The 27,729-nt window shown below is 40.6% G+C and overlaps 1 protein-coding gene across 4 annotated transcripts; it reads left to right on the plus strand.

Moving 5' to 3' along the window:
- On the plus strand, nucleotides 1–27,729 carry LOC133230286 (uncharacterized). Of its 4 annotated transcripts, none has more exons than XM_061387489.1 (4): nucleotides 1–105; nucleotides 16,589–16,740; nucleotides 20,397–20,474; nucleotides 26,761–27,729. In XM_061387489.1, the coding sequence occupies exon 4, from the start codon at nucleotides 26,783–26,785 to the stop codon at nucleotides 27,698–27,700; it is 918 nt and encodes a 305-aa protein (XP_061243473.1). In that variant the 5' UTR covers nucleotides 1–105; nucleotides 16,589–16,740; nucleotides 20,397–20,474; nucleotides 26,761–26,782; the 3' UTR covers nucleotides 27,701–27,729. The 4 variants fall into 4 exon arrangements, with proteins under 4 accessions (XP_061243473.1, XP_061243493.1, XP_061243463.1 ...); XM_061387509.1 differs by lacking the exon at nucleotides 1–105 and adding an exon at nucleotides 12,336–12,700 and having other exon boundaries at nucleotides 20,397–20,459; XM_061387479.1 differs by lacking the exon at nucleotides 1–105 and adding an exon at nucleotides 12,339–12,700.

A 27,729-nucleotide genomic window follows, 5' to 3' on the forward strand; every position in this document is an offset into this window, starting at 1 on the left:
ATCCTCTCAACTAGCAGCCAGGCTGCCAGCCTTAAAACAAGTGTGTCCAGGTTGGAGGAAGAGAGAGAGACAGTCCTAGCAAAGCTAATTTCTTTCTCAAAAAAAGTAAGTAGTCTGTTGCTAAAAATGTCTACAATGTTGGTGTTGTGTGAATGTTCATAGGTGCTTAACTGTGTCTTAGAAACTGAAGATCTGGAGCAGGAAATGGCAACCTACTCCAGTATTCTTGCCTGGAGAATTGCATGGACAGAGGAGCCTGGTGGGCTACAGCCCATGCAAACAGTCAGACACGACTGAGTGACTAACACACAGAAACTGAAAAGGGTTTCCTTTTCTCCACACCCTCTCCAGGATTTATTTTTTGTAGATTTTTTTATGATGAACACACTGGTGTGAGACGATACCTCACTGTAGTTTTGATTTGCATTTCTCTAATAATTAGTGATGTTGAACATCTTTTCATGTGCCTCTTGGCCATCTGTACGTCTTCTTTCGAGAAATGTCTATTTAGATCTTCCACTCATTTTTTGATTGGGTAGTTGTTTTTTTTTTTAATATTGAGCTGCAGGTGTCGTTTGTATGTTTTGAAAATTAAGCCCTTGTCTGTTGCTTCATTTGGAAATATTTTCTCTCATTTTGAGGGTTGTCTTTTCATCTTGTTCATTTGCAGAGATGTGGATGGATCTAGAGACACAATGATTTAAGTCAGAAAGAGAAAAAACAGATATATTAATCTGTATATGTGAAATCTAAAAAAAAAGGGTACAGATGAGCCTATTTGCAAAGCCAAAATAGAGACACAGATGAAGAGAATAAATGTGTGGACACCAAGGGGGGATGAATTGGGAGATTGGGATTGACATATACATACACTAATACGTATAAAATAGATAACTAATGAGAATTTACTGTATAGCACAGGGAACTCTACTCAGTGCTCTGTGGTGACCTAAATGGGAAGGAAATCCAAGAAAAGAAGAAATATATGTATACGTATGGCTGTATACACATGACTAAACAACTATACTCCAACTGTTGTTTAGTCACTAAGTCATATTTGACTCTTTGGACCGCATGGACTGCAGATTGCAAGGCTATTCTGTCTTCCACTGTCTCCCAGAGTTTGCTCAAATTCACGTCCATTGAGTTGGTGATGCTATCTAACCTATCTCATCCTTTGTTGGCCCCTTCTCCTCCTGCCCTCAGTCTTTACCAGCATCAGGATCTTTTCCAATGAGTTGATTCTTTGCATCAGGTAGCCAAAGTATTGGAACTTCAGCTATAGCAACAATTCTTCCAATGAATACTCAGGGTTGATTTCCAATAAAATTAACAAAAAAAGAAAATGAAGACTGTAAGTTTTTGAGGAAATAAAGCTACCTGGCATTCTTTCTTTATGGTAATCTCCTCACATTAAAAATAATAATAAGTTGCATTAGTTTTTTTTTAGAGAGAGGAGGTAGATTAAGATAATATGGTTAGTTTTTTTAAAAAATGGATTTATTGAAGTATAATTTACATTCAGTAAAAAAGTCACCCTTTAAAACATACAGTTCTCTGAATTTTAACAAATGTTGACAGTTGTAAAATCACCAGAACAATGAAACAATAGTACAGTTTTATCCGAATAAAAAACTTTCCTTCTGCCCCTTTGTAGGCATCTTTTTCTTTACCCCTTTTTCTTTTCTAATTCTTGGCTACTGCTAATCTGATTTCTGTCTCTACAGTCTTGGAGTATCTCCATATGGTATTGTTTTGCAGAATATCATAAAAATGGAATTAAGCATTTGGTAGCTTTTTGTGTCTTGTTTCTTTCACTTGACATAATGCTTCTGAGATTTACTCACATTGTGTGCGTAGGTATGTATATAGCTTAACTATTTCTTCTTATGCTGACTTATACTCTGTACCAAGATTTGTTCATCCATTCACCAATCAATGGACATTTGTATTGTTTCCACTTTTATCTATTAGGCAAATTCGGCTATGAACATTTGTGTATAGTTTTTTGTGTAAACACGTGTTTTCATTTTTCTTGGATTACCATCTAGAGTAAAATGGCTGGATCATATGGTAGCTGTATGAATTTTGTAAAAAAAATAATAATTAATTTATTTATGGCTGTACTTGGTCTTCCTTGCTTTGGAAGGACTTTCTCTAGCGGCGAGCAGGGGCTACTCTTCATTGTGGTACTCAGGTTTCTTGTTGCGGTGGCCTCTCTTGTTGCAGAGCACAGGCTCTAGGCACACAGGCTTCAGTAACTGTGGCTCCTGAGCTCCGCAGCTGTGGCTGGTAGGCTCTAGAGCATTGGCTCAGTGGCTCTGGTGCATGGGCTTATTTGCCCCATGGCATGCGGAATCTTCCCAGACCAGCGATCGAACCCGTGTCCCCTGAGTTGGCAGGCAGGTTCTTATCCACTGCACCACCAGGGAAGTCCGTAACTGTATAAACTTTTAAAGAAACTACCAAGCTGTTTCACAAGCTGATTGTACTATATCACATGGTCACCAGCAGAGGATGAGAGTTTCAGTGGCTTCACGTATTTGATAGTGCTTGGTACTGTCAGTCTCCCCTCTGTAATTTTAGATATTCTAACAGGTGTGTAATAGGTCTCACTGTAGTTTAACTTACGTTTTCTTCATGACTACTGGTGCTGAGCATCTTCTCATATCCTCATTGGCCTTTCCTCTTTTCTGTAAAGTATTCAAATGAATTTTAAAAATGGAATTGTTTTCTTATTAAATTCTGAATTGTGATAGATCTTTTATATTCTGGTTACCTTTCTTTTATCAGATGCACGCTTTGAAAATATTTTCTCTCAGTCTCTGTCCTACCCTTTTCTTAATGTCTTTCAAAGAGCCGAAGTTTTTTGGTTTTGTTTTTCTCTAAAACTTTTAATTTTGTATCAGAGCTTAGCCAACTAACAACATCGCTTGGATAGTTTTAGGTGGACAGCAAAGGGACTCAGCTGTTCTTAGAAGTTTTTTTTTTTTTCTCTTTAATCTGTTTCTTTTTTAAAAATGGAGCTAAAATTCTGTTTTAAAGTATACAATTCAGTTGTTTTTAGTATATACACAAAATCTTACAACCACCATCACTATCTACAGGACATTTTAATCTAAAAAGAAACCTCAGACCCACTGGCGGTCACTCCTTGTCCCCTCCTCCACCTGGATCCTGGCAACTGCTAATCTACTTTGTCTCTTTAGATTTGCTTATTTGGGATATTTTATATAAATGGAATCACAATATGCGGCCTTTGTTTTCTGGCTTCTATTACTTCACATAATGTGTTCAAGATTCACACATGTTGTAGCATGCATCATTCCTTTTACAAGCTGAATAGCATTTCACTGTAGAGTTATAACCTACTTCATTTGTTTATCAGTTGATGGACACTTGGGTTGTTTCCCTTTTTGGCTATTATACATAAAGTTGCTATGAACATTGGTGCACAAGTTTATGTGGGGGGACATATGCTTTTTGGGTATATACCTTGGAATGAAATTGCTGGATCATATGGTAATTCTGTCCTTTATGGTGCCCATCTTTGCATGAAATGTTCCCTTGGTATCTCTAATTTCCTTGAAGAGATCTCAAGTCTTTCCCATTCTATTGTTTTCTTCTATTTCTTTGCACTGATCGTTGAGGAAGGCTTTATCTCTCCTTGCTATTCTTTGAAACTCTGCATTCAGATGGGTATATATTTGCTTTTCTCCTTTGCCTTTTGCTTCTCTTCTTTTCACAGCTATTTGTAAGGACTCCTCAGACAACCATTTTGCCTTTTTGCATTTCTTTTTCTTAGAGATGGTCTTGATCACCACCTCCTGTACAATGTCACAAACCTCCATCTAAAGTTCTTCAGGTACTCTATCAAATCTAATCCCTTGAATCTATTTGTCACTTCCACTGTATAATCGCAAGGGATTTGATTTAGGTCATACCTGAATGTTCTAGTGGTTTTCCCTACTTTCTTCAATTTCAGTCTGAATTTGACAATAAGGAGATCATGATCTGAGCCACAGTCAGCTCCCAGTCTTGTTTTTGCTGACCGTATAGAGCTTCTCCATCTTCGGCCACAAAGAATATAATCAATCTGGTTTCAATATTAACCATCTGGTGCTGTCCATGTGTAGAGTCATCTCTTGTGTTGTTGGAAGAGGGTGCTTGCTATGACCAGTGCATTCTCTTGGCAAAACTCTGTAGCCTTTGCTGTGCTTCATTTTGCACTCCAAGGCCAAATTTGCCTGTCATTTCAGGTATAAATAACAGGCTTGACTTCCTACTTTTGCATTCCAGTCCCCTATGATGAAAAGAACATCTTTTTTGTGTGTTAGTTCTAGAAGGTCTTGTAGATCATCACAGAACTATTCAACTTCAACTTCTTTGGCATTAGTGGTTGGGGCATAGACTTGGATTACTGTGATATTGAATGGTTTGCCTTGGAAACAAACAGAGATCATTCTGTCATTTTTGAGATTGCACCCAAGTACTGCATTATGGATTCTTTTGTTGACTACGATGGCTACTCTATTTCTTCTAAGGGATTCTTGCCCACAGTAGTAGATACAATGGTCATCTGAATTAATTCTCCCTTTCTGGTCTATTTTACTTCACTGATTCCTAAAATGTTGATGTTCACTCTTGCCATCTCCTGTTTGACCACTTCCAATTTACCTTGATTCATGGGCCTAAAATGCCAGGTTCCTATGCAATATTGTTCTTTACAGCATCAAACTTTACTTCTATCACTAGTCACATCCACAACTGGGCATTGTTTTGTTTTGGGTCCATCTCTTCATTCTTTCTGGAGTCATTTCTCCACTCTTCTCCAGTATCATATTGGGCACCTACCGACTTAAGGAGTTCATGTTTCAGCGTCATATATTTTTGCCTTTTCATATTGTTCATGGGGTTCTTAAGGTAAGAATACTGAAGTGGTTTGCCATTCCCTTCTCCAGTGGACCATGTTTTATCAGAACACTCCACCATGACATGTCCATCTTGGGTGGCCTACATGGCATGGCTCATAGTTTCATTGAGTTAGACAAGGCTGTGATTCATGTGATCAGTTTGGTTAGTTTTCTTTGATTATGGTTTTCATTCTGAAGTGAATGAAACAGAAGCAGAAGATATTAAGAACAGGTGGCAAGAATACACAGAAGAACTATACAAAAAAGATCTTAATGACCCAGATAACCACAGTGGTGTGATCACTCACCTAGAGCCAGACAACATGGAATGCGAAGTCAAGTGAGTCTTAGGAAGCATCACTACGAACAAAGCTAGTGGAGGTGATGGAATTCCTGTTGAGCTATTTCAAATCCTAAAAGATGATGCTATGAAAGTGCTGCACTCATTATGCCAGCAAATTTGGAAAACTCAGTAGTGGCCACAGGACTGGAAAGGTCAGTTTTCATTCCAATCTCAAAGGAAGGCAACGTCAAAGAACGTTCAACTACTGCACAATTGCACTCATCTGACACACTAGCAAAGTAATGCTGAAAATTCTCCAAGCGAGGCTCCAACAGTATGTGAACCTTGAACTTCCAGATGTTCAAACTGGATTTACAAAAGGCAGAGGAACCAGAGATCAAATTGCCAACATCTTTTGGATCATGGAAAAAGCAAGATAGTTCCAGGAAAACATCTACTTCTGTTTTACTGACTACGCCAAAGCCTTTGACTGTGTGGATCACAGCAAACTCTGGAAAATTATTCACGAGTTGGGAATATTAGACCACCTTACCTGCCTCCCAAGAAATCTGTATGCAGGTCAAGAAGGAACAGTTAGAACTTGTTTCCCATCTACTTGTCATGAAGAGATGGCCCGATGCCATGATCTTAGTATTTTGAATCTTGAGTTTTAAGCCAGCTTTTCACTCTCCTCTTTTACTTTCATCAAGAGGCTCTTCGGTTCCTCTTTGCTTTCTGCCATCAGGGTGGTGTACTGTGCCCTTAAAAAAAAAAAAAAAACAACACTTGTCTTTTTATTGTTAAGTTGTAAGAGTTCAGAGAGCAGAAGTTTTAGATACTGGAAAAAATCATGCAATTTTTATTTTATGGTTTGAGCATCTCATGTTCTATATAAGCAATAATTGCCTGACCTAAGGTGGCAAGGGTTTTTCTCCTTTTTTTCCCCCTGTAAATTGTAATGTTGTTGGTTTTATATTCAGGTTTATGATCCATTCAAGTTGAATTTTGTTTATGATTCTGGGTACAAGTCAAAGTTCATTATTTTTATAAATGAATAAATAAATACTGCAGCACTATTGAAGATACTTTCCATTTACTTTTACATTTACTTTCCATTTCCATTTACAATGGCCACATATGTATGAGTCTTTTCCTGGACTCTACTCTGTTCCACTGATGTCTAGGTCTACTGGCACACTCATCTCACATTATCTTAATTATTGTAGCTCCTATAGTAAGTCTTAAAATTCAACAGTGTTGGGACTTCCCTGGTGGCCCAGTGGTTAGGACTTTGCCTTCGAATGCAGGGGATGTAGTTTCAATCCCTGGTTCGGGGAACTAAGACCCCACAGGCCTTGAGACCAAAAAACCAAAACATAAAACAAGCAATAAAGACTAAAAATGATCCACATCTAAAAAATCTTAGAACAAAAATCCTAACAACCTAACTGAAGTCAGTATAAATAACATGATGTTAAAAAAAATTCAGTAGTGTTATTTCTTCAACTTTGTTTTGCTTTTTCAAAGTTGTTTTGTGTACTCTAGGTCCTTGGATTTTCCACATAAATTTTAGAATCAACTTCCTGTTTTTAAAAAGAATTTTTAAAAACTTAAAGTAAAAATAAAAAGAATTTTAGAATTTCTGTTTTTAAAAAGCCTGCTAAGTTTTGTTCAGAATTGCATTGACCACATAGATAAATTTGGGGAGAAATTAACAATATTAACTTTTCTGATCTATGAACATACCCATGAACAGATAGTTCGTTTTTTATTTTCACTTGGCCACGCCATGTGACTTGCAGGAATGAACAGATGTCTTTGGAAGGCTCATTGCTAGTTTCAGTTCTGGTATGTTTATCTCTCATGGTTGATGATCAGTCAAAGGGTAATTCCCCTCTTCTTGCAAAGATGGGTTCAGGAAAGGGTTTGTGACTCCATTCTGGCCGTGAGGCTGGAGGGAAATTGGGTCTGAGAGTTCTGGGAACAGTATCTCTGTCCTAAGAAGACACAGGAAGAGAGGCCCCTTTCTTTCTCCGGATGTTGTGATGTCTAGATATGATGCCAGGAATCGCTGCGGTCATCTTATGAGGGGAACCAGAATGAGGCCAAACTGCCAACATGAAGAGGATGACGAAGCAAAGAGAGAAAGACCCTGGATCCTGACAACCACGCTGAGCCAGGCTCCAACCAACCTTGGAGCCAATAAGGATGCTTCCTTGTTAGGTGAGAAAAAGATCTTGAGGACAGTCAAGTCTATTTGCATTGGAGTTTTCTGTTATATGCAGTGGAAATCATCTAATATCTTATCAAACTGCTAAAACACAGTCCTGGAAAATGTATAAGCTATAGATTCTTCATTTAAAGAATTTGTTGGTTTATTTTTCTTAATCTTTGTTTAAAACTTTTGTACTGTTTTCCATTATGCACTCAAAATATGAATTCAGCCTCATTATAAAAGTACAAACAATATAAGCAATATAAACCAACAAAAAGTCAGATGTTGGTGGAAACGTACATTTGTGCAACCCCTGTGGAAAACAGTATGGAAATTCCTTAAAAAAAAACTAAAAATAGAACTACTATAGAATCCAGAAATTCCACCCCTGGGTATAAATCTAGAAAAAATGAATACTTTAATTCTAAAAGATACATGCATCCCAATGTTCATAGCAGCCCCATTTACAATAGCCAAGACATGGAAGCACCATAAGTGTCCACAGACAGATAAATGGGTAAAGAAGATATGGTGTATGTACACAATGGAATATTACTCATCTGTAAAAAGGGTGAAATGATGCTATTTGCAGCAACATGGATGAACTTAGAGATTATCATAAGTAAGTCAGACAGAGACAAATACCATATGAGGTTACTATGTGTAGAACCTAAAAAAAATTATACGATGATACAAATGAACTTATTTTCAAAACAGAAACAGGCTGATAGACACAGGAAACAAATGTATGGCTACTGAAGGGGCAAGAGGAGGGATATATTAGAAGTTTGGGGTTGACAGAAATGCACTACTATATGTAAAATAGATAACAATGATCCTACAATGTAGCACAGGGAACTTTATTCAATATCTTGTAATAGCCTATAATAGGAAAGAATCTGAAAAAGAATATATATACAAAACTGAATCACTTTGCTGTATACCAGAAACTAAGACAATATTGTAAATCAACTACTCTTCAGTAAAAAAAAGTCGGTTTCCTCTAGCTCTCCCTTCTCCCAAAGGTAACCTGATACCCTTACTGGAGAATAACCATTATTATCAATTTGCTGTGTATCCTTCTGGATTTTTTTCTATGGGTGTTCAGTTCAGTTCAGTTCCGTTCAGTCGCTCAGTCGTGTCAGACTCTTTTCGACCCCATGAATTGCAACACGCCAGGCTTCCCTGTTCTTTGAGAGATTGACAAATATATGTATTTTAAAAACATAGCTTATTTAAATATTTATAGGTGCAGGTGAATGAATAAAATTTACAAGGAATTTTTTTAAAATACAAGAACTTTTGTCACATGTATATTGAAAGGATTTGGAATGTTTTTCCTTTTACAAGGAGAACATTATGCATTGAGATACATGTGTGAAAGTGAAAGTGTTAGTCACACAGTCATGTCTGACTGCTTGTGACCGCATGGACTGTAAGTTGCCAGGCTCCTCTGTCCATGGGATTTCCCAGGCAAAAATACTGGAGTGGGTTGCCATTTCCTCCTTCAGGGGATCTTCCCACCTCAGGGATTGAACCCAGATCTCCTACACTGAAGGCAGATTCTTTACCATCTGAGTCACCAGAGAAGCCCTGCTGAGATACATATTATATGTTATATCTTAGAATCCAGTAGAAAGTCCTGGTAACCTTTAAAAAAGATAAAAATGGAAATCTAAAAAGAAATATGATGATATCATTGAATATTGGTCCATAGTAGTTATAAAATACACTGCTGCTACTGCTAAGTCGCTTCAGTCGTGTCCAACTCTGTGCAACCCCATAGACGGCAGCCCACCAGGCTCCCCCGTCCCTGGGATTCTCCAGGCAAGAATACTGGAGTGGGTTGCCATTTCCTTCTCCAACGCATGAAAGTGAAAACTGAAAGTGAAGTCGCTCAGTCGTGTCCGACTCTTAACAACCCCATGGACCGCAGCCTACCAGGCTCCTCCATCCATGGGATTTTCCAGGCAAGAGTACTGGAGTGGGGTGCCATTGCCTTCTCCATTCATTATTAAAGATATAGTTCCAGACTCAACCAATTCTATTAGAATTAGACTATTCCACCTGTCATATTCTTGTACCCTTTCCTCAGTTACACTTTTCTTCCACCCATTCTGTCTAGGGCTGTGACTTTACATGAAAAGGAGCTGTTAAAAGAAAGTGTTTAACCACCTTGGGTAATGTAAGTTATTGAGTCAAAACAACCTGGATTAAAAATTCATAATCCGCCCCCACCGGCAAATTCCAACAGTCTCATTCCCTGAACTACTGTTAACAGTTTGATATGTCATTTTCTTTATCTTCTCTTATGCTGGTGTGAGTGATTGTGTATTGTTGTTGAGTTGCTCAGTTGTGTCGAGTCTGTGACCCCATGTACTGCAGCACTGCAGGCTTCCTTGTCCTTCACCATCTCCCGGAGTTAACTCAAATTCATGTGCATTGAGTCTGTGTATGTATGTGTGTAAAATGGGGTCACGCATTACCATTTAATTTAGAATATGGGTTTGACTAATAAAGACCCAATACAGTGGCTCACACCTAACAAAAGTTCATTTCTCATTTACAAAACAGTCCAGTTTTAAGTGTTAATAGTCTAGGAGATACAGACATTCCCCAGTGTCGGGGACCCTGGAGCCTCCTGGCTTGTAGTTCTGAACTTCCTAGGTATTGTACTCATTTGTAGGATTACTGTCAGTAATTCACTCCAACCTAAGCAAGAAGCAAAAATCTAAGGAGAACACATTTCCCTTTCTAAAGACAACAACCTTGAAGCTGCACGCATCTCATCAGCTCTCACGCTGCCGGCTGTACTTTAATCACAAACCACGTCTTCGAGGGAGGCAGGAAGAAGCAGTCAGGGATGGAGGGATGCAGACAGCTTCCCGACTGTCTCCCAACGGGACAGAATCTCGGGCACCCTGAGCATCAGCGTGATCATGCCAGATCATTTTTATGAGCAGAGGCTGAGGCTGGAGGACTGCAAGTTCTCTGATTAAAGAATGACACAGAAAGGGCAGAAACAGCAAAGGGAAGGATTGATAATCGAAAATTCAAAACTTCAGAACCATCAAAAATACCATATGCGAGTGAAAAGGCACGTGGTGTGCCATGAAAACTATTTGCAACATATATAATAGGTCAATGCTTAGTAATTTCAGTATATTAATAGCTCCTACACATATGGAAGAAATAAAGAAATGCTCTAGTTGAAATGGGCAAAGGATATCAGTGACAACTCAGAAAAGGAGAAATACTGTAAGCAAATAAATATAAGGGAAAAATCCTCCAAGCTCTGTATATGGTTTTTAAAAATGCAAATTAAAACAGCAATGGATTACTATTTATCACACAGAGTCTTTGTGTTGAAACTTTATGTATGTTGAGTGTTCTGGGCTGGGAGAAGCGAGGGAGCTTTTTTGGCATTCTCATGCTCTGTTGGTTGAAATATAAATAAAATAACCTTTTGGGAGAGCCATCTGGCAATATGAATCAAAAATCTGTCAAAAAGGACAGATTCAGAAATCCTACGTTAGAAACGTGTCCTGGGGAAATAACTGTGTTTTCTAATATTTAGGAGACTCAACACAGAATTGTTTATATAACATGGAAAAACCTAGAAATGACATAAATACCTCACAATAAGGGATTAGATATTTAATTTAATATTTGCCCATACAACAGTTTACTCTGAAGCAATTAATAATTTTGTAAAAGCATATTTATCTTGAAAATGAATGATGATTATGACATATTTTTAAATAGGAAGTTATAAGCAGTATGTTCAATATGGCCTCGCTTTTATAAAAATATCGAGATGGATACACTCAGTTACAAGTCACAGAAAATTCAATTTAAACTGATTTCAACAAGCAAATTTATTGGTTCATCTACCTAGTGACTCCAGAAGTAAGACAGATTTGGGTGTTATCTTAACTTAGCAGCTCTGAAAGCTCTTTGAAAACCTAATTTCTTTTTCTCTCTCTTTTTTAACCTCTGAAGCATCTACTTCCCCTGAGAGCTGGTTTGTCTGGTGGAGGCAAGAGAGCTGCCAATAGCTCCCAGGTCTCTGAATCCAAACCCAGAGGAGTGAGTGAGTGTCTCCCCTACCTCTGCCCCACCCTTTAGCAAGAGTCCTAGGCTTCCCTCTAATTGGATCATCTTGATCACGTGACTTTCCTTATGGTCAGGGAAGAGCTTTGTATTGATGACTTAGGTCTGGGTTAGATGCTGGTCCTTAAAACACTGTGGCAAGAGCATGAGGTGATCGTACTTCCGTTTAGTCAAATTAGGATCTACGTGGGGGCTGAGAGTGGGCAAATCCCAACAAAACTGTGTGAATGTTCCACAAGGGTGCGGCATGGAATGTGTGTTGAGAGGTTTACACCAAGATCCACCTAAACACAGAAAAATGTCTATACACCGAAGTGCCAACAGAGGTTATCTTCAAGTGGCAGGAATATAAGGAATTAAAAATCTTGCTTTTTAGGTCTGTCTGCATTTTTCAGTTTTGACTGCATGCATGCATGATTTGAATAAATTTTAAAAATGAAAACTCTAAACATAAGGAAAAGTTGACACATAACACTTGCAATGCAATTAATTGCTTGAGAGATTTAAAGCAGACGTGTTGGCAAACAGGAACTATGAGTTTTCACAGTGGTACCAACTGTGCTTTGCAGAAGTTTCTAACTGTCTTTCTCTTGCCTCTGTTATGAAATTGCGGTCATTTCGAAAGGCGTAATTTGAGATCTTTGAAGGTTAGTCTGGTTTGAAACCACTGGTTCCAGTGGTTAGAATTTTTCCCTAATGTTAGGGTGAGAAATATTTTAGCTTTCTCTAGAGACATTTTCACTTGTCACCTTTAGGCACTATGAAGGGGGGTCCCAATACCATATGGGGTGCAGAGCACGTGTGTCTCTTTGCAGAGGAGCCTCTGTGCACAGAAGGGGAGGAGCTGGCCCTGTTCCCCCACTTCCTTCTTGGACAGAGGGTGCTGAGTGTTCCTTCAGGAAGTGGCCACCCTAGAGAGTCCTCAGCATTCTCGGCACCCTGAATCACAGTGCGATACTGGCTGTAGGCACCACAGAAGGGGCCCCAGGTCTGAAGACTCAGGGTGTAGGGAGAAATCAAAGTGGAGTACATGTCTGGCTTCACTTCTCTTAGATGCTGGGTATCGGGAGTTCTTCCTACAATTCATGAAGAAACTCCTGCTGCTCTTCCATGTACTTTATCCTAGAAAAGAGAACTTGTTCCACTGGCAGAAGAGACTTCCACTGGTGAAAGAAGGTAAGGAAAGCTCATGGCAGCCTGGGTGTCCCATGACTCACTTCTATTTCTGCTTGAAATTGATTCTCAGCTCTGCATTTTCACAAACTTGATTTTATCTGATCCTGCACTTCCAGAATTATTCTCACTGAGATGGGAAGAAACGAATTGGCAATTCTGTGTCATGGTGAGAGCTGTACTTACCAAAAGGATTAAAATGCTCCCGTTTGAGAGGTCAAGGCACTCTGGTCTCAGTCAGAAAATATATGTGGGAGAGGAAATGAGGCCAGAGGGTGGATATTGGGTGGTCTGAAGGGAACATTCTGTGTTTCTCCTGGTAATGTCATCCACTCCCTCCCACAGGAATGGATTAAATAAGTACCACTCAGGGAGGAACCTTGTCTTGTTCAGTAGAAAGATCAGAAGTGCTCCACACATCCATGATGAATGAATGGAAGTCCAGCTAGTTGAATGGATGAATCCTTATTAATTTCTAGGGGCGCTGCCTATGAGAATTTTCCCTGATGCTTCTGGGAAGATTAGACTCCCTCCTCTGGATTTCCATGACACTTTGAATTAAACCTCTTAACTCATAGTATTAAAACTATTTGCTTACATATCTGTTTTCCTTAAAAGACTGTGAGCTTCACAAACATAGGGATTCTGTCTTATTTTTCTTTTTTCATAAGTGGGATGTTGTTTTATTTTAAAATTAATTTTATTTACTTATTTACTATTTTTAGTTGCAATGGGTCTTTATGGCTGCACTCGGGCTTTCTCTAGTTGCGCTGAGCGGGGGCTACTTTTCCTTGTGGTACACAGGCTTCTCATTGCAGTGGCTTCTTTTTTTGCAGAGCATAGGCTCTAGGCACATGGGCTTCAGTAGTTGAGGCTCACAGGCCCTAGAGTACAGTCTCAGAAGTTGTGGCTCAAAAGCCTAATTGCCCTGCAATTTTGTCTTTTTCCAGGTAGCTAAGTATAAACATTTTACATAGTACTCTGGCACATGGTAGACATTCATTGAATACAGTGATAATACTGTGGCAGCCTTGTGAATATCTCAGCTTGTGGGAGGTACTTGTTGAGTGGATCAGGATATTACAGTAATCAAGGCCCCTTTGCTTCTTTGGTGTTGGCCTTTGCTTTTTTCTGCTTCCCAGGGAACAAATATCCTTCTTCTTCTTCTTTTTCAAAAATATTTATTTTTATTCATTTGGTTATTCCAGGTCTTAGCTGTGGCATGCAACTCTTAGTTGTGGTGTATGGAATCTAGTTCCTCAACTGGGAATCAAACCTGGTCACCCTGCACTGGGAGCCCAGAGTCTTAGCTACTAGATCACCAGGGAAGCCCCAGGAATCCTTTTATTTTCAGCTGTTATTACAGCTCTGCTGAGGATACTGTAATACACTGAAGGGTTTCCATGGTTTACGTTATCTGTTTTCAGCTGTTATTACAATATCCTCTGCTGAACCCACAAATACGCTGAATGGTTTCCATGGTTTACGTTGCCAGGATCAAATTAGTCACCTCCTAATGTTATGCAAAGGGACACTTTAATCTTATCAGCAAGCCATCTCTGTCTCTTAGAGTTTTCAGTTTGTTGTGATCCACACAGTCAAAGGCTTTGGCATAGTCAATAAAGCAGAAGTAGATGTTTTTCCGGAACCCTCTCGCTTTTTTGATGATCCAATGGGTGTTGGCTATTTGATCTCTGGTTCCCATGCCTTTTCTAAATCCAGCTTGAACATATGGAAGTTCACAGTTCACATACTGTTGAAGCCTGGCTTGGAGAATTTTGAGCATTACTTTGCTAGCATGTGAGATGAGTGCAATTGTGTGGTAGTTTGAGCATTCTTTGGCATTGCCTTTCTTTGGGATTGGAATGAAAACTGACCTTTTCCAGTCCTGTGGCCACTGCTGAGTTTTCCAAATTTGCTGGCATATTGAGTACAGCACTTTCACAGCATCATCTTTTAGGATTTGAAATAGCTCAACTGGAATTCCATCACCTCCACTAGCTTTGTTTGTAGTGATGCTTCCTAAGGTCCACTTGACTTAGCATTCCAGAATGTCTCGTTCTAGGTGAGTGATCAGACCATCGTTATTATCTGGGTCATGAAGATCTTTTTTGTAAAGTTGTTCTGTGTATTCTTGCCACCTCTTCTTAATATCTTCTACTTCTGTTAGGTCCCTACCATTTCTGTCCTTTATTGAGCCCATCTTTGCATGAAATTTTCCCTTGGTATCTCTAATTTTCTTGAAGAAATCTCTAGTCTTTCCCATTCTATTGGTTTCCTCTATTTCTTTGCATTGATCCTGAGGAAGGCTTTCTTATATCTCCTTGCTATTCTTTGGAACTCTGCATTCAAATGGGTATATCTTTGCTTTTCTCCTTTGCCTTTAGCTTCTCTTCTTTTCCCATCTATTTGTAAGTCATTTTGGCTCATCTCTATTATCACCTATGATCCTCTGATCTGGAGACTGCACTTCCTCCGGTAGGTACATTTGCCTTCTGACCAGGTCACATTTCCCTGGGGACCAGGTGGGGATTTATATGGCATCACTGGTAACTCTAAAAAAAGCAAGTGGTCACATGTGGGCATCAGTCTTCATCCAGAAATAATATTCATTGTTCTGAGACCAGGAATCTAGAAAGTCAAGACCTAAACAGAGTGGCAGACACACATTTGTGAGTGGGGCAGGCTGACAGTCTGAAACAAGGTAAATACTCAAGTAGGGTAAAACTGGCAATAACCAGGAAATGGTGATGGAGCCTGATGTTCTGGCAGAGTTTGCTACAGCAGCACACGTGCACAAGGACCCAATGGATAGGTTCCTGGAGGCCATGGATATGGATAGTTTAAGTGGTTGAGGAGGTGGGGAAAGGGAAGGTTGGAAATTTAGAGTTATCTTGGAAGGTTCTTTGAGTGCTGGTGCAAGGCTGACTAGACCAGAGTGACACAGCTGTGCATTTATTGGGAAGAACCAGTTGTATGTATTCATCTCAGCCACTGTATTCTTATTTAAGGCATCCCCACCCCCGCCGCCCCGCCTCACCTGCCAGGGCTTCCCTGGTAGCTCAGCTGGTAAAGAATCCACCTGCAATGTGGGAGACCTGGGTTTGATCCCTGGGTTGGGAAGATCCCCTGGAGAAGGGAATGGCTTCCCACTCCAGTGTTCTGGCCTGGAGAATTCCATATAGAATCTATGGGGTTGCAAAGAGTCGGACACAACTGAGTGACTTACACTTTCATCTCACTTGCCAGAAGGCCTTGCATCCTGCACTTGTATTCATCCAGGTGTGTTGCACATGGAGAATCCCTGTGATGACTGCTCCTTGTTCCTTGAGGAGGTAGCTTCTCCATGTCTGCATCCTGAAGGTTTGGAAACCCTCTTAGTTAAAGCTGGCCAGTATCTAGATCTAGCTAACTGTGCCCTTCATGTGTTTCCTAAACCAGGCACTTTCCTGATTGATTCTTCCTCTGTATCATCTGTAAGTTTGTCTTTATCAGGTTTGCCCTCACCTCCTGTCCACAGTGCCAGCCTGTTTTTTTTTTTGGTTTTTTTTTTTGAGCAGTTGTAGTTTCCTAGAGGCCTTCTTTGGGCTTCCCAGGTGGCGCTAGTGATAAAGACCCACCTGTCAATGCAGGAGATGCAGGAGACATGGGTTTGATCCCTGGGTTGGGAAGATCCCCTGAAGGAGAGCATGGCATGGCAACACACTCCAATATCGTTGCCTGGAGAATTCCATGGACAGAGGAGCCTGGCAGGCTACGATCCATAGACTTGCAAAGAGTTGGACATGACTGAAGCGACTTAGCATGCATGCACAGATCGAAGGATTCTTTACAAGTTTCTGTTTTCCTCAAATAGGGTTGTTAAAGGTTTGATGCCCTTACTTTTTCTAGGAGGTTTTCCCTGCTAGCCTCATGTCTGTAGTGCCGGGGATTCATCTCAACATCTCCCACCCTGATTTTTCATGCAAGAGAAGAAAGAATACCTTCTCTAGAACCTCCTTTTGGGAAAAAGAGAAAGGAACTCACCTGTCTTTATTTTAAAGGTTTGTGGTTTCATATATATTCTTCAAAGTAAAATATTTGAAACTTGTCCATGTTTTGGCCACCTTTCTCATAAATGATTCCAAGTTCTCAGAACAGGGAAACAGTTAAGACAGTCCATGAATTTTCACTTTCAATTATTAGATTTGTTTAAAATCTTATAGTTAATACATTTTTCAGGTCTAGAGAGTTGATTTTGAGTGACATGTATAATATGAATGGTGCAAAGATATCTGATAAAGATAAGAATACTGGGACTTCCCTCCTGGTCCAGTAGTTAAGGCTCCAAGCTTCCACTGCAGGGGGCACAGGTTCAGTCCCTGATCAGGGAAGTAAGATCTCACATGCCTTAAATAATTTTTTTTTTTAAATAAGAACTATTTTAACACAGCACTGTTTATTATATGTAGATTTCAAAGCCTAAGGAGTTATTTTTCCATAAAACCCATCACACCATACAAAAAAAGCTTAGTAAGACTAGTTAAAATTCAGTTGTACTTTAATTTGGGGTAATGAAATTCAATCTGACAGAAAGTTTACGATCATCCCCAAGGCCAAATCAGAGAGACAAAACCAAAGCATTTCATGAAAGCTGCTGATTGCAACTTTGCCAAGATTGTACTGATAAAACATCCAGCTCACTGCTAAAGCCAGGCGTGGTCATCTGAGACAGAAGGAGTGTGTTTATTGCTTAGGATGGGGCAATTATCGTAACTGTGCAAAGAAAGGAAACTATGGACTATGGAGTGGAGGACTGCCTGCTAGCAAACACAAAATTCACCATTGTGGCTGTTGTATGTTATTTTATAAGCTTTAATAATGTTAAAGTCATATACAGGTAAGTTAACTTGCAACTAGCTTAATAATTGCAACAATGTAACAATAAAATCACCACAATATTGTAAAGTAATTAGCCTCCAATTAAAGTAAATAAATTAGTTTAAAAAATTAAAAAGATAGCTTTAGCATATTTCAAAAGTAAATGCCGCAAGGTGAACTCTTGTTATTAATAGAAACTGATAGACCAAGGACAAAAATCCTTTCAGATGCTGAGAAGTAGTATTGAGAATCATTTTCTCAGCAGTATTTAGATTGCTGCTTGCTTTTTGTGGTTTATAGACATCGTATTGACCTTTGGCATCCAGAGAGGCAGGAAAGGAGAAAGGCCAATTATTTACTACCTGCCAGAAGATTCAGGATTGTGTAAACCCCCTAATCCCAGAGCCGTGGCCTGTGTTGGTTTCTGAATATCTGCAGCTCTTGATCTATGCGCATAGGCAATTGGAATTCACCAACCAATTGAGTAACTTTTTTTTTTTTTTGTACAGTTCTTCTGTGTATTCTTGCCATCTCTTCTTAATATCTTCTGCTTCTGTTAGGTCCATACCATTTCTGTCCTTTATCGAGCTCATCTTTGCATGAAATGTTCCTTTGGTATCTGATTTTCTCGAAGAGATCCCTAGTCTTTCCCATTCTGTTGTTTTCCTCTATTTCTTTGCATTGATCGCTGAAGAAGGCTTTCTTATCTCTTCTTGCTATTCTTTGGAACTCTGCATTCAGATGTTTATATCTTTCCTTTTCTCCTTTGCTTTTCGCTTCTCTTCTTTTCACAGCTATTTGTAAGGGCCAGATAATCACGATGGTGTGATCACTGACCTAGAGCCAGACATCCTGGAATGTGAAGTCAAGTGGGCCTTAGAAAGCATCACTACGAACAAAGCTAGTGGAGTGATGGAATTCCAGTTGAGCTATTCCAAATCCTGAAAGATGATGCTGTGAAAGTGCTGCACTCAATATGCCAGCAAATTTGGAAAACTCAGCAGTGGCCACAGGACTGGAAAAGGTCAGTTTTCATTCCAATCCCAAAGAAAGGCAATGCCAAAGAATGCTCAAACTACCACACAATTGCACTCATCTCACACGCTAGTAAAGTAATTCTCAAAATTCTCCAAGCCAGGCTTCAGCAATATGTGAACCGTGAACTTCCTGATGTTCAAGCTGGTTTTAGAAAAGGCAGAGGAACCAGAGATCAAATTGCCAACATCCGCTGGATCATGGAAAAAGCAAGAGAGTTCCAGAAAAACATCTATTTCTGCTTTATTGACTATGCCAAAGCCTTTGACTATGTGGATCACAACAAACTGTGGAAAATTCTGAAAGAGATGGGCATGCCAGACCACCTGATCTGCCTCTTGAGAAAGTTGTATGCAGGTCAGGAAGCAACAGTTAGAACTGGACATGGAACAACAGACTGGTTCCAAATAGCAAAAGGAGTATGTCAAGGCTGTATATCGTCACCCTGCTTATTTAACTTCTATGCAGAGTACATCATGAGAAACGCTGGACTGGAAGAAACACAAACTGGAATCAAGATTGCCGGGAGAAATATCAGTAACCTCAGATATGCAGGTGACACCACCCTTATGGCAGAAAGTGAAGAGGAACTAAAAAGCCTCTTGATCAAAGTGAAAGTGGAGAGTGAAAAAGTTGGCTTAAAACTTAACATTCAGAAAACGAAGATCATGGCATCCAGTCCCACCACTTCATGGGAAATAGATGGGGAAACAGTGGAAACAGTGTCAGACTTTATTTTTCTGGGCTCCAAAATCACTGCAGATGGTGACTGCAGCCATGAAATTAAAAGATGCTTACTCCTTGGAAGGAAAGTTATGACCAACCTAGATAGCATATTCAAAAGCAGAGACATTACTTTGCCAACAAATGTCCGTCTAGTCAAGGCTATGGTTTTTCCTGTGGTCATGTATGGATGTGAGAGTTGGACTGTGAAGAAGGCTGAGTGCTGAAGAACTGATGCTTTTGAACTGTGGTGTTGGAGAAGACTCTTGAGAGTCCCTTGGACTGCAAGGAGATCCAACCAGTCCATTCTGAAGGAGATCAGCCCTGGGATTTCTTTGGAAGGAATGATGCTGAAGCTGAAACTCCAGTACTTTGGCCACCTCATGTGAAGAGTTGACTCATTGGAAAAGACTTTGATGCTGGGAGGGATTTAGGGCAGGAGGAGAAGGAGACGACAGAGGATGAGATGGCTCGATGGCATCACTGACTCGATGGACGTGAGTCTGAGTGAACTCCGGGAGTTGGTGATGGACAGGGAGGCCTGGCGTGCTGTGATCCATGGGGTTGCAAAGAGTTGGACACAACTGAGCAACTGATCTGATCTTATCTAATTGAGTAACTGTTCATCTTTACCAGTTTTGTTCCTTGGCTAGTCCCATGTCAATGCAGAGAGCTCCATCCAAGTAGAATTGAATGCCTGTTTTATTTTAACCAGTGTACCTTAATTTCATATACATTCATTACTTAAGTAATGAATATACAATAATTACATTCATTACTATGATTTATGAAAATGCTATTTTCATATGCTACTATTATAGTTAGCATTGCATAATCTTTTTCTGAAATTCTGGAATGACCCCCATGCTTTATTTCTGTTTTCCTAGTACATAGATGTACATAGTACAATGAGATCTGTCATTAATTTGTGTCCTCTTTTTTCAAACAGATATCATCATTACTGTAATAAGTTGGATCACACACATCTATCAATGTCTCAGTTATAAAATGAAAGAGCTTCATCACCATTTTTATGGCAACCTTCTTTCCAATACTTCTTGAATATTTATTTATATTCCAGGTCTGGAGATTTGTTTCAACCTGCCCTTGTGAATGGGCTGCCTGGTGTTTCAAAAATCTCAAGGTATTCAATAAAGACGTGAGTGCAAACTTTTTTTATTATTATTAAAGTACAGTAGATTTACAATGATGCGTTAGTTCCAGGTGCCCAGCAAAGTGATTCATGTATGTCTATGTGTATGTGTTTGTGTGTGTATACCTTTTCAAGTTTTTTTCCCATTATAGTCTATTATAAGAGGTTGAATATAGTTCCCTGTGCTATACACTAGGTCCTTGTGCCTTATCTATTTTATATATAGCAGTGTGTATCTGTTAATCCCAAACTCCTAATTTATCTCCTTCCTTTGCTCTCCCCTTGGGTAACCACAAGTTTGTTTCCTGTGTCTGTGAATCTGTTTATGTTTTATAAATAAGTTTGTTCGTATCATTTCTTTTTAGAGTCTATGTAGAAGGAGTATCACATGATATTTGTTTTTCTCTGCCTCACTTCACTTAATATGATAATCTCTAGGTCCACCCATGTTTCTGTAAATGGCAGTATTTCATTATTTTTTTATGGATGAGTAATATTCCCTTGTAGATATATACCACATCTTCTTTATCCATTCATCTGTCACTGGACATTAGGTTGCATCCATGTCTAGGCTATTGTAAATAGTGCTTCAGTGAACACTGGATGCATGGGTTAATATTATTTTGAATTATAGTAAGTATTTTCCAGATATATGTTCAGGAGTGGGATTTCTGGATCATATGGCAACTCTGGATTTTTAAGGGACCTCCATAGTGTTCTCCCTGGAGAAGGAAATGGCAACCCACTCCAGTACTCTTGCCTAGAGACCCGTGGACAGAGGAGCCTGATGGGCTGCTGTCCATGGGGTCACACAGAGTCGGACACAACTGAAGAGACTTAGCATGCATGCATGCATGCATTGGAGAAGGAAATGGCAACCCACTCTGTTATTCTTGCCTGGAGAATCCCAGGGACAGAGGACCCTGGTGGGCTGTCATCTATAGGGTCGCACAGAGTCAGACATGACTGAATCGACTTAGCAGCAGCAGCAGAAACAGCATAGTGTTCTCCAGGCTTCCCTCATAGCTCAGTTGGTAAAGAATCCGCCTGCAACGCAGGAGACCCAGGTTTGATTATTGGGTCGGGAAGAGTCCCTGGAGAAGGAAATGGCAATCCACTCCAGTATTCTTGCCTGGAGAATCCCATGGACAGAGGAGCCTGGCGGGCTACAGTCCAGGGGATCGCAAGAGTCAGACAGGACTTAGCGACTAAACCAGCACCATACTGTTCTCCATAGTGCCTGCACCAGTTTGCAGCCCTTTTCTTCACATCCTTTCCAGCATTTGTTATGTGTAGACTTTTTGATGATGGCTGTTCTGACCTGTGTGAGGCAAATAATTATGGTTTTGATTTGCATTTCTTTAATAATTAGTGATACTGAGCATCTTTTCACATACCTGTTGACCATCTGTGCGTCTTTGAAAAAAATGTCTGTTTAGTTCTTCTGCTTATTTTTGATTGGCTTGTTTGTTTATTTTATACTGAGCTGTATGATCTGTTTATATATTTTAGAAATTAAGCCCTTATCTGTCACATGGTTTGCAAATATTTTCTCCCAGTTCATAGGTTGTCTTTTTATTTTATTTACGGTTTTCTCTGCTGGCAAATGCATAGAAGTTTGATTGTGTCATTAGTTTATTATTTTTAAAAAAATTTGGAGGGTAGGCTGTGCAGTGCAGTTTGTAGGATCTTAGTTCCCTTACCAGGGATCATCTCATGCCCTCTGCTGTGGAAGTTTGGAGTCCTAAGCATTGGACCCCCATGAAATTCCCTCGTTTATTTTTGCTTTTATTTCTTTTGCTTTGGGAGAGCAGCCTAAGAAAGTATCGCTATGACTCTTCTAGAGGTTTTATGGTGTCATTACTTATATTTAAGTCTGCAAGCCACCTTATGTATGGTGTGAAGGAGTTTTCTACTTTCATTAATTTACATGCAGCTGTTCAGCTTTCCCAAAGTCACTTGCCCAAGAAACTGTCTTTTCTCTTGCCTCCTTTGTCAAAGATTAATTGTCAGTAGGTGTGTGGTGCATGTCATTTTTTAGGAAGTGTTTTTGAGCATTAAGGAAAGGTCATGTTTCTATTAAAACAAGGTCGCTAGATTAAGGAATCTTAGCAGTGCTTAGAAGAATGTCTGTAGATCAAAGTTTTAATCAGAAAAAAATTGGGGAAGGAAGCTAGAGGATTTCCTTTTTTATAAAAAAAAAAAAGTTGGGGGGGGGGCAGGTTAACAAAAGTTAACTGCGTGGGAAAGCACTCACTAGAAAAATATGTGATTCTCCTGTCTTTAGAAGTCACAAGATATACCTTCATGGCTTTGTGATTTCACGCAGTTCCCCATGTCACCTCTGGGAGCCATTACCAGATGGTGAACACTCACAGCTAGTACTAAGTGCTTATTCTTGATGTCAAGTGCCCGGTGTTCAGTAAATACAGGCTCCCTCCCTTCCTTCCTGCCCACTTGGAGAAGAAAAACAGAGGCGATCACACAAGCTTCACAGACTGAAGTGATTTTTAAAGCACCAAAGAAGTAAGGCTGCAATTAGAGCAAAGGGGAAGACATGTTTAAAGAGAAGGTTGTAGGTTTATTGTGGGAAAGGAGGTCTCATCATTTGGGAAGGTTTTGGGGGCCATTCTGGAAGCATTCACTTTTTCTCATTAGCCTTCTATCAGCAGCCATTAGCTGCTGAGATCATTTCTGAAGTTTGTTTTCAGCTAAATGAGGCCTTCTCCTTGGCAGTAAGTCTGACACTGGCCCTAGTCTTGGTAGACGCTGCCCAACTTACAGTGGGCACCCAGGAAGGAAAGCCTGTCTCCCTCTCAGAGAGCGGAGACTTTTCCTCCTTCAGAAATTCCCAGGTGCAGGTTCTGGGTTGGGCAGGGTGCTGCAGGTGGTAGGTGAGAGCTGTGTTTTTGTATATGATCTGGCTATATCCATTTGTGGATTCAGTCTCTTGCTGAGGGTGGCATGTTGCCCTCAGGGGTTGGTCCTAAGCAGGGCTCTTAGGACAAGACCCAGGTGCTTCTCTGGGCCTGTATGGACCCACTCCAGCCCTCGCACACATCTGTTTCCTACAGGATTTGGGTAGGGAGGGGTGACAGCTGATTCTGATTTTTTTTTCAGGACTGTTGTGGACATAACATAATTCTTTGCTGAACTCTCTTATTTCAAAACTGAAGCCAAAGTAGCACTTTGGGCTAGAAGGAAACAGTTATTCCCATTTTAAAACTCCAAAAGGAAAAGACTTTAAGAACTGTCATTAAGTGGAGGTTGTATGTAGAGATGAGGGCTGATTATATGGGTTTTGTAGTTGTGGGTTCTTGATATGCAAATATACCTTCGAGAAGGAAATATGAATCTGGAGACTGGGAGATTCTTTCTGGCTGCATGATCCTGAATAAATTGTTGATCTTCTTGAAGTCTAATAAATAAATTAAAGCTAATATTATTGCCCTAGCTGACTTTGCAGAGTTGCAGCTTTCCTGGAGATTTTTTTTTTCCCGCTCAAAAAAAGATATTTATTTTTCCATTTTTGTCACCACAAATTCCTTTCCTGGAGATTTTATGTGTTTAAAAGAGTATTTGAAGCTCTTTGCTATGGTTGTACTGTCTTCACTGAGCACATTTCTGCCTTGCAAGCTGCCTGCTCTGCAGAGTGAGTGAGTGTTAGTGAGAGTTAGTTGCTCAGTCATATCCAACTCTTTGCAACTCCATGGACTGTAGACTGCCAAGTTCGTGGGAATTCTCCAGGCAGGAACTGGAGTGGGTTGCTATTTCCTTCTCCAGGGGATCTCCCTAACCCAGGGATCGAACCCAGGTCTCATTCATTGCAGACTGATTCTTTGCTGTCTGAACCACCAGGGAAGCCCCCTGCTCAGCAGTTCAGTTCATTTCAGTCACTCAGTCAGGTCCGACTCTTTGCGACCCCATGAACTGCAGCACGCCAGGCCTCCCTGTCCATCAATTCTTGGAGTTTACCCAAACTCATGTCTATTGAATCAGTGATGCCATCCAACCATCTCATCCTCTGTCGTCCCCTTCTTCTCCTGCCCTCAATCCTTCCCAGCATTAGGGTCTTTTCAAATAAGTCATTTCTTTGCATCAGGTGGCCAAAGTATTTGAGTTTCAGCTTCAACATCAATCCCTCCAGTGAACCCCCAAGGACTGATCTCCTTTAGGATGGACTGGTTGGATCTCCTTGCAGTCCAAGGGACTCTCAAGAGTCTTCTCCAACACCACAGTTCAAAAGCATCAATTCTTCTGTGCTCAGCCTTCTTTATAGTTCAACTCTCACATCCATACATGACTACTGGAAAAACCATAGCCTTGACTACACGGACCTTTGTTGGTAAAGTAATGTCTCTGCTTTTTAATATGCTGTCTAGGTTGGTCATAACTTTCCTTCCAAGGAGTAAGCGTCTTTTAATTTCATGGCTGCAGTCACCATCTGCAGTGATTTTGGAGCCCCCCAAAATAAAGTCAGCCACTGTTTCCACTGTTTCCCCATCTATTTTCCATGAAGTGATGGGACCAGATGCCATGATCTTAGTTTTCTGAATGTTGAGCTTTAAGCCAACTTTTTCACTCTCCTCTTTCACTTTCATCAAGAGGCTCTTTAGAGTTCCTATCAAATACCTCTCTGTAAGCAGAAGTGGGCATATCTTATTAGCTTCCAACTTGGAGAAAGTGCTGCTCTTAATTTTAATCACGCAAGCCTCCTTATTGCCTACAAAATGAATCTGAACTCTTAGAATGGTATCAAGGCCCTTCAAATCTAGTCCTGGCTTTAGTCTGTCCGTAGTCCTCTCAGCAAGCCTTCACTCTCCCTAAAGGGATCAGAGGTTGGGTCTCAGGTCTTGGGAGGGGGCCTGGCAAGGCAAGGCAGGCCTGTCTAGAGAGCCAGGGTTTCTATTCAGGTTAATGAGATGGGGAATAAGATGAGAACGTTCTAGGGGTAGAGGTGGGGCAGTCTTGTTCTCAAGAATAAGGTACAAGCCCAGATACTCCAGGGCCCTTGAGGATGTGTGTGAGATTGACTCTGTGTCTGTAGAGAGAAAGGATGCAGAGCTTGGTGATGCTGCCTGGCTGTGATTTAAGGAACCCAGGACCAGAGAAGTAATGTGAGTTCAGCATCCAAAGTCATATTCCTCACTGGCAGCAAATCTAGGCTTGAGCTCAGTTCATGTGATTCCCCCAGGCTAGGGGTAGTGTTCCCTCTCCGGGGTCTTCACACAGTCACTATGGGGGCTATCCATTTCTCTGGTGGTGCTCTGTATACTCTGGGAGCGAGGGATTAAGGAGGAGGCATTTAATGCAGGCAGGTGTGCATTTTCCAGTTTATAATTGACAGGTTCTAGGGTAAGATTTTGATGGAAAAATCTGCAGCTAAAATAAAGCCTGACAATGACCATTACAATTTCTAGTCCTCTCTGAAGAACTGGAGAATCCAGAGAATAAAAGCCTGGAGTTCAACAGTGTGACAATGGCACAAAAATCCATCAGAACAGGGCAAATTTTCCACAAACGATGACAACACAGTATGTAGGAAAAAACTTATGCCTTCAGTAAGGGATTTCATGAGGTGCTTCGGCATTGGCAATTCTCAGGAACTCGCCTAGCTGTGACTTGCCATTATCTCTGTTGTGACTTGCCCTTTAGGAAACCTCTAGCATTTACTGTGCCTTGTCAGGGTCCATTTTATATATTTTACTCTCTAGGAGCCAAAGTAAAGGAACAGAAACCTATTTAAGATAGCTCAAATAATCCAGGGGGGTGTGATATTTTTAGAACCCAAGGCAGAAAATGCAAGGCATCTTAGTGGACTCAGAAACCCAGGTTGCTTTCTGTCTTGCAAGGGCTTTTGTGGTTCCACTTTGCTCCTCTCCAACCTCTCTCTGTCTCTCTCTTCCTCTTGTCTACACTCCAACATGAGTGACAGGTCAATTACACAACATCACTCTCAGACTACGTTCTCTGAGAATCCTTGGGTTGGATTTTTAAGAGACAGACTCTGATAGACTCAGCAGGGTCTGCAGAACAACTTTCCCCAAGACAGATACTCCCTCACTCCCGGTCCAATCAACTTTGATGGAGGAGAGGGAGGTCTGGAGGAAGTGAGACAGCAGATGACTTCTCTCCTTTCTTTGGTCCATGTCAATACTCTTGAAAGTTGTCATCGCCTATAGTGAAAAGTGGGCAGCCTGTTCCTTGGGACTGTATGCAAGGTCAGAGAGTCAGAAAACCATGTGAGAAACTTTAACACAGGTTCATTCTTTCTTATTCTTTTCTCCTGCAGGAGCCAGGTTGCTCTGAAGACCATGAACGTGTCTTCTGAGCACTGCAACATGTCAGATTGGCTGAGGCTGGAAGCAACTGTAAAGGCCTCCGTGTACGTGGTGGCTTTCTCCTTCGCCACGCTCATCACGGTCATCATTATCACCATCGTATTACAGAATTCAAAACTGAGGAAAGAGGTTCGATACATCCTCCTCTGTCACCACCTGCTGTGCATCTCCTCCTACTGTGGCCTGGGGGTGGTTTTCCAAGGGATGAGAGCCTTCCTGGCCAACAGCCCCGTCCTGGTGTGCTGGGTGGTATTTGGGGCACAGCTGAGTGTTGGAGAAGGGATCCTCTTCACTCTGGCCTTGATGGCTGCCCACACGTACCTGGTGATCTGCTGGCCCCTGACCTCTGTGTCCTTTATAGATTCTGTCAAGTATAAGATTCTGGCTGGGACTTGGCTCATTATTATACTGAAGAATGCTTGCCTCTTCCTCATAGAGGGCACTGGCCCTACTCAGATTGCTCTTTTAAAATCTGAACCCCTTTGCCCAGTGGTCTTGAATGGCATTCCTGCCAGAGCCATTGGCATGGTTTTCCTTTTCCTTCTTCTGTCCATCATTCTTGTAAGTTACTCCCTGATATACAAAGAAGGGAAACGGGCTGGTCATTTTAACAGGTCAAATATCAAAGCAAGGAAAACAGTCCTTATTCATTTAGTGCAGCTGGGCTTGCATGTAATACCAACTCTGTTATTCATTGGTTTGGGAAAGATGTGTGGAGTGTTTTTCTTTGCTTTAAATCTGGTGCTTTTTGGAGTCTTTGCCTTTGCCCAGTGTTTTAACCCCCTGATCTATGGGCTCTGGAATAGAGAGTTGCAAAGCAGATTATACCACTGGATGTGCTGTCAACTGTGGTGTGGTCACTGTGGTGTGACCAGCAGAGTGTCAGTTTAAATAAAAATTCAGCCGTTTTGAATCAGTAA

Source organism: Bos javanicus, chromosome 2 (genome assembly GCF_032452875.1).
Source record: "Bos javanicus breed banteng chromosome 2, ARS-OSU_banteng_1.0, whole genome shotgun sequence".
Taxonomy (NCBI): domain Eukaryota; kingdom Metazoa; phylum Chordata; class Mammalia; order Artiodactyla; family Bovidae; genus Bos; species Bos javanicus.